Source organism: Gastrolobium bilobum, unplaced genomic scaffold (assembly GCF_033153095.1).
Source record: "Gastrolobium bilobum isolate Gb01-03AN ecotype WA unplaced genomic scaffold, APGP_CSIRO_Gbil_v1 utg2457, whole genome shotgun sequence".
In the NCBI taxonomy this organism is placed as follows: domain Eukaryota; kingdom Viridiplantae; phylum Streptophyta; class Magnoliopsida; order Fabales; family Fabaceae; genus Gastrolobium; species Gastrolobium bilobum.
In genome coordinates, this window is record NW_026897884.1 from 110,641 (window position 1) to 118,454 (window position 7,814).

Sequence of the window (7,814 nt, forward strand, 5' to 3'; positions counted from 1 at the left end):
TCCAAGTTAATGGTTTTATATATCTCAACACACATTAATCTTGAGACATGCAAAAGAACATCGCATTCATAGCAGTTTCAGTACTTGGCAGTTGGCACAGAGTTCCAACAGGCATATCCATCTTCCTATATTAGTGAAATGTTCTAACAATTTATGCTGATCTTTTCTCCACCTTCATGCAGTTAGAACTCTTAGATTCATAATACTGCATCTATTAATCAACGCTATGTTATATGACATATGCCCAACTTTTATTAACTAACTACATGCCCAAATACCTTCTAGGTATATTGCTCGACTAAAATGCTCCCTTCTAGATGAATTTAGATTGATCGAAAGTTTCTTGTTTGCATTACACAACATATAATAAGTTGGGAAGTTTTACAATGTATGATGGGTTTCAGTTCTCTTGTGTTTTTCAATTCATTTTGCCAAATAAATTCATGTCTACATCATGTGAGACTGCAAATTCTATACATCTACCAGAAAGAAAATGCACTTGAAAATTAAACTATTATAATATAGTTCAAGCAATTAAGTTGAACATACGCTTTTTGTCAATCAGGTTTATCAGCACAAGAAATTCAACAATGCTTTTAGAGAGGTAAGATTTAGTTCCCAGAATGTAATTCTGATTCTTCAGGGCCAAAAGACTAAAATCTAACACTTATACAACTTTTTTTCTTGTCACATGATGGACGCACCACCTATCTTTTGCTCGTTAGATTAAAACATCTAATCATCCATAAAGGGCAATGGGGAGTATAGAGGCATTTCATGATATATGCCACTTCTATAAATGCTACTGATGTTTGGATTTGTAGCATAATTGAATTACAGTGCACAAACAAGGACAAAGACATCACCGTTCGAATCAACAAGAGATGTAACCCCTTCTAAGAGATGAGAAAGATTCTATATACAGCCTAAATTGTTTAGGATGACGATGACCTAAACGTGAAATGAAGAGGCATTTGACAACTCGTGACCTAGTCAAGTATATATGTGAGACTCGCTGCTAGTCATTAGTGTTAAAATGATTTCTCAAATTTATATTGAAAGGGGTGAAATAATCAAGGTTTTACAGGGGACCTATTCATATCCCACCCAGATTAAACCTAGTACAATATGCTTGTTCAATACTAGTTCCACCCATAATTTTTATAAAATGAGAATGAATAAAAGATAATCGTTAATTTGTCAGTGGATGGCTGCGATCGTCTCACATGATCTCGTATCACATGAGAGAACCTTTTCCCTTACAAATTATTGGTGAGATTAACACTGACCAAGCCATGCGAATATATCAAAGAGCTGCAGACACAAGAAATGTGCGAATCCTCTGCAACAGCTCAGCCTTTACAGAATCAGGAACGGAGGCTGCAAAAGACAATTCCCTTTCTTGTCAGTTAGAAATTTTGGTGCTAAGTAAAACCAACACTGCAATACAATTGTTCAGTTTCTGATGTAAAATCTCTGTTAATTAAGAGTCTCTAAAAGTATTTCTCAATAGATTCACAAGAAGCAAATAAAATGCACAATTACATATGTGGCGTTTTCCTAATGAGGTGCTTTTAACCAAGTTACCACCAGTTGTCTATATGCTGCAAAGAAGTAAATAAATTTGTGAAACAATTATTTACCTCTGCCCTTTGGAGTGATTACATGTACAAGTTCATCGACAGTAACATTATCCCTCCCTTTCTTCTTTACAAAGGCTCTGCAGTAAAATGTAAGTTAAATTCCAATTTTGAGAAGTCACACAAACAAGAGAAGTGTTAAGGTTTGAAGAGGAAAATGTGTAAACAATAAGAAAAGAACAACAAGGGAACATAAAACAGCAAAGTGAAAAGAATGTACAGTGAGTAAGAATATCTGATATTACGATGGAGTCAATTAGAATACTCATAGTCATACAGTCACACTACTGTTAAGCGCTAACAAAAGCTTGTACTAAAGAACCTGGCATTAAATACACAAAGCTGGCACCAAGCAAAAAGCAATTCACCAAATGATTTGATGCATCTTCATTCAACCAGAACAACGCAAAATGACTTGAACTTGTTAGAGAGAGAGCACAATTATAGTGCTCATGAAAATTTCATTTATGATTGAAAGAAATCATTTTAGTTATTTGTTTTGATATGGCAAACCAGGTTACAGTCTCATGCCCTGGGATTGATGAAGCCATCATATCTTTGTTTATACTTACTTACTACATGAAAAATAAACTAAAGGGTATAAGCATAATAGAAAAGTAAGAAGTGACCCTTGCGCTAATGCTTGAAAAGCTCAAAATGGGAAAACTGGAGTCCAAAAATAGAATAGGAATGAATATTCAATTTCAAATTTACACCCTTCTGTATCCCCCTCTACCAAGTACACTTAAAGCCAATAAAGCACACTATAAAGTGTACAGCAAAGAAAATAAAATAGCAATCAGAAGTCAGAACAGCACTGAATTGATAACAAATAAACCTAAAACCCCAAAATTGCTAATGGTGAATCCTTCTTTTTTATCTTTCACAAAAGAAATAATGATGTGTGACAAAAAAATGAGATAAAATTAAAAAAACCTGCAAAGAGCTTTCATTTCATCCTTCCAACCACAATCCACAAGCCTTTCCCTTAAAAGTTCCATCAAACGCTCCTTCTCCCCAGTCTCGATCAACTGAACAGGGAATCCAAAAACCAAGAACAAAAACAAACCCAACATCAAAACCAAACAACAACTTTACCGTTCAAGATCCATAACTACTCTAACAACAAAATAACAACTTAACTAACTAAGTAAGTATAACTCCAGCGAACAAACCTTGATGTTGATGAGTTCTTGAAGCGTGGGTTCTCTTTCAGGAGTATTTTCGACCACATCCGGTGTGGGGGGTCGATTCACTGATGCCTTTGACTTCCTTATTTTTTCATAAATAAAAATAAAAATTCAATTACGTTTGAAGCTAAAGAAACCAAAATCTCAAAAGGAACGTAACATTATTTTCTAAAAAAACCAAAGGAAACGCATCAAACAGATGGTGGGTGCTCACATGCTTCACAAAAAAGGGTTATTGAAGTTGCAGAAAGGATGACGTTTTGGGCGCAGAGAGAGATGAAGGATCAGCTGCCAGCACAAGTGGTCGACCGGTCGGAGGAGCCAAACGCACTGTCGTCTATGCCCAATCTCGTCTTTGCGTTCTCAACTACGAAACCTTGTTTGTTTTTCTTTTAAGCTTGAATGACGAAGAGCGTTTTGAAGCCACGTTTCTTTCTTTCTTTTTTTTTTCTTTTTTAAGAGAGAGTTTGGTACAGAAATTTCTTTTTAATCGTGAAAAAAAGATTGTTAGGAATTTGGTAGGAATTTTTTTAGTCAAAATAAGTTACAAAAAAGTGTTTGGTTAGCGAAATTTTTCAGGAAAAGTTGGGTTAATCTTACTGATGCTATGTTTGGTTGATAATAAAATATTGATGGGAATGTGAATGAAATTATCAAAATACCCTTAATTTTTTGAATATGCCTTCATCAAATGTTGCTTTTTTTGAGAAAAAAGTGAATCAAATGTACCTTTTGAGAATCCAAGATCAAGAAAAAAAAATACCAAAGATTAAGTGGGACAAAAATTTGCCTTTGTGTAGTTCAAAAAATAAATATTGGGTAAAAAAAATGTGCCCGCATTTTGTTCACAATACTCATACCAAACATGGTAAATAAATATTGCAACATCCCGTTATACACCGGTATTGTTAACATTAATTATGATATTAAGCGCAGTTACAATCACAGCAATTCATTTATAAAAATGGGAGTAAACTTTTTTCGTTTATTACGCGAGCATTTAAAATAATAAAAAGCGTAATAAATAAAAGTTGTGACCGTAACTGTAAACTCTTCGCAGAATAATTATTTAAACTATTTTTATAACACATAGTACATCTCTCGAGTCACTAAGGGTCCCCATAAACCCACTTAGCTAATTTCTCACTTTTACGTTTTTTACCTATCCGAACGTGGTTCGGTCTTTAATTTTATGCTGACAAATCGCATTCTACAAGCCTCCCATCATTTGATATGTTATTATACACTTAATTACCTTTCTAGGAAGCTATCACACGAGTCATAAAGTTCTCGTTTGTTCCGGATATCGCCGTTTGAAGTTGGACAAGCAAATCTGCCAGCCAACCCCAAGACAACACCAACATCCTTCACTCAATCAATTATTCTAGAAAATCCACTTAACTAATTGCTCTAAAATTTTTATACAACAAACTAAACACCTCAATCTTCAATTTGATATATCATACACCTAATTTGACCAAGAAACGAAGCGGGAATAATTTTTCCAAACTCGGTCCAGAACTGCCACATGTGCAGTAATCAAATGGGCAGTTCGTGTTCCCTGCCTTCTATAGGCCGACTCCCAACCCAGAAAAATCCCAAATTTTACCACAAGATAGAGGACATCTAAAGCTTCAAAACAGCATATGGTACGTCTTTATCGGACCTCTGTGGAGGGAGATATGCTCTCCCAAAGTTAGCCTAAATTTTGCCAATTTATAGAAAATTCGCTAGAATTTCCTTTGTTTTTCCAATAATCTCCAAATTTACAAAAGTGTTCTATGAACTCAATTGTACCTAATAATCATTGGGTGGCACACACAAAGACCAGCAATGCCTTGGGGCTCTCACAACTCATCACAGTTTATATCCAATTACTCTTTTTCCATCACTTTACTTATATTTTCCAACTTAGCATGTTTCAATCACCATAATCCATTTGCATGCATTCTTTAAACATAAAGCATCATTCACATCCTAGAATAGGCTTATTGCTCTTTCATCATATTAGATGCTTCCATATTACATCAAGTATTCATGTACAATTTACAACTTCCAAATGACATATTACATTTTACAAACCATAATCTTCAAATAAAACATAATAAATACTCCAAAAATAAACATGATACATCAAGACTAAACTTAGGCAAAATACATCATGAATAAAATAATACTCATAATCCTAATCACATGCATTGTTCATGAGCTAAGTCTAGCTAGGCCCAATGGCCAACAAAATGCAAAATAGCTAATCCTACGTCCAATCATCTTACAGGCTTCTTGTCTGCCGCTCCAACTCCACTGCTACCTCCTGAAATAAAGTCCCCAAAGCGGGGAGAGATATACGAATATATCTCAATAACCCAGAGGTTCTGGAGAATACTCCGCCCAATGGTTCACTTCGATGCATATAAATAACATAACATAACATCTTAAAACGGGATAAAGCAAGGGATTTAGTGAAATAGGGGAGCATAGGAATACAAAATACGACGAAGTTGGAATGGTCAATGCTTAAACCACGCAACATCCAGCCTATTGCATATAAGCCTATGGGTTTCAAACCAAGGCGTGTTCCCAGAACATCAAACCAAGGCACCCTCCATCCATAACCACCCGAGATTTCCTAGTGTGCTCCTATCCGGATCACACACCACGACCCCACGTCAACTGGAACTCCCTCTCGGAGACCTATCCAGTGGAAGTCCGTAACGCCCGAAGGCAACACGTCTACTGACCAGAGACACGGTACATCCTATGTACCAACACACATACTATATGCATGAACATGTTATCCTACATTACTTACATACACTTCGTACCATCACCCTCAACGGGCATGGTGGAACACACAAAGGGATCAAGCCCCAGTACCAAGAGGTTACCTGTATAACCCTCTCCTGCAGCTCCACTGCAATATCTTTTCCAAGCTAGGTACACAACCAGAATGCCTCCACAGAGGACATTCCCAATCAACTCCCATTCCACAATCACATGCCAATTCTCAAGCATAAATGCATGATTTAAAATACTCACCACAATCCCACTTGATCCAGGACCAAGGGCAACCCACCGAGCTCACGGTTCGGGGTTCAAATCCACGTACGACAACCTACATTGATCATATATGGATCATTAATATACAGTAAACCTATCAAAATCCAAAAACGTCAAATTCCTCCCCTCCACCTAGTAAGGTTCGGGCAAAACAGTGCAAAATACCAAATATTTTTCTTTATTTTCTTTTCATTTTTCTTAAGCATCCCAAGGTTATCCCAATGTCATTTTAGGTGCCAATTTGCATCCTACATCATTCAAACATCATTTTGCCAATTAATTTTCTCTAGGATCAATTATATAATTCCACACTATCCAATATTTTTCCATTGATTTTCCAACCTTTCCACCATCACACAACCCTTCTAATTACCATTTAACACACAACACATCATCCAAATAATTTTACAACATCATTTTTCCCATTAAGGCCGAATTCACCATATACATACACCAAGGGATTTTCAATCCAATTCAACTACTCCACACCTCATACAATCATATTATTAACTCATACAACCATACAACAATCCAATTATACAATCCTAACAACAATCTCCAACACAAAGTCATGACATTTCATCCAAATTTTCCTAAGTTATGAGCACATTTTCTCAATAATTTTTATTGCATTTATAGCTCCAACACATCATTCTAAGACATAATCATCTAATACACAATCTCAATTTGAGCTCTCTAACTCCATGAATCAAGCATACAAGCCCTAGGTTTCCATGAAAATAAATCATCAAATCAATCCATGAAAGGTGTTGAAACTTACCCACAATTAAGTCACAAGGCTCTTCCAATTGATCTCCAAGCAATGGCTTGAGCAAACAACTCCAAAATCACACAATTCCTCCAAAATTTCGTGGCTGATTTCTCCAATTTTCTCATAATTGAGAGGTTTTCAAGTGAAACTAATCGATAGAATGGGTTCGGGTGGTGGTTTCCATCAAATTTGCTCACAAACTTTGTTTGATTTAGTGGTGTACTGAGGAAGTTAGAAGCAAATGAAAATTTGAAGAATTCTTCCCCTTCCAACCATGGAAACTCGGCCCTACGAGAGAGAAGAAGAAAGAAAGTGATGATGAATAGTCCCTTGGACATGTGGCTTAAGTGGTTTAAGTGAGGTGGGCCCCACCGCCACCTCACGCGATTTCAAACTAATTCGAATTTCCTTCCGATTCCACTAAACGTCCATAAATACATAACTTATTTAGAAACTCTAATTTTTAACATTAACCATTGTCATTTAATTACCCTTAATCAGATGAATCTGGAGTTTTCCGTTCGTTCAGAGAAAATGTTGTTTTAAGCTGCTACGCGCGTCGTAGGCACGCTTCCCCAAACTTACTAATTTCCATCAATTTTCATCAGAAATCATATTTCCTAGTCCTATATATCATTTATAACTTGTATTCAAAACCTAGAACTCAAAAATCAATCGACACGTTTTACTGTGCAACTGTACCGCGGTATTTTTACCCGGTAAAAACAATATTCACTAAATTTTCTGAAACTTACCTAATCACTCAATTTTTCGTTCTGAATCCATTTCCGGTGTTAATTTCATCATTTGAGACCTTCTACTCAATTTTACCTTCTTAGAGTTGTGTGTTTGGCTATTTACCGTTTTACCCTTTTCTTTGTCTTTTAGCCTGATTTCAAGGATTTTCACTAATCCTTCCCTTTAATCCTCATTTAATATATTAACATATAATTTAGAAATGCGATGTGTTATAAATATTCTCCACCCCACTTTTCCATCATTTCATACCAAATACTCATACCAAACACGCCCTAAGAGTAAAGCTACTTATGGATCACTCATAAAAATTACGGTCTTCATTTTAGTATTTTATAAAAAAAAATAGTATCTAGATTCTTAAGAAATTCAAAGTGGACCTATTTAGTTAAAATT

General features: G+C 35.7%; 1 protein-coding gene across 1 annotated transcript; it reads right to left on the reverse strand.

Moving 5' to 3' along the window:
• Positions 1-942: 942 nt before the first annotated feature.
• Positions 943-3,237, reverse strand: LOC133311119 (transcription and mRNA export factor ENY2). The gene is made up of 5 exons (XM_061512136.1): positions 3,045-3,237; positions 2,816-2,912; positions 2,577-2,671; positions 1,644-1,720; positions 943-1,380 (listed from the first exon to the last, which is right to left on the reverse strand). Coding segments are annotated over exons 1-5 (345 nt in total). The 5' UTR covers positions 3,047-3,237; the 3' UTR covers positions 943-1,306.
• Positions 3,238-7,814: the final 4,577 nt, after the last annotated feature.

Bases quoted from the DNA above. Each gene is read 5' to 3' on its own strand.
- LOC133311119 (XM_061512136.1), bottom strand. The intron at 2,672-2,815 runs GTTTGTTCGCTG...TTCCCTGTTCAG, and splicing joins AAGAACTCATCAACATCAAG to TTGATCGAGACTGGGGAGAA. The intron at 1,381-1,643 runs GTAAATAATTGT...TGTCTTTTGCAG, and splicing joins AATCACTCCAAAGGGCAGAG to CCTCCGTTCCTGATTCTGTA.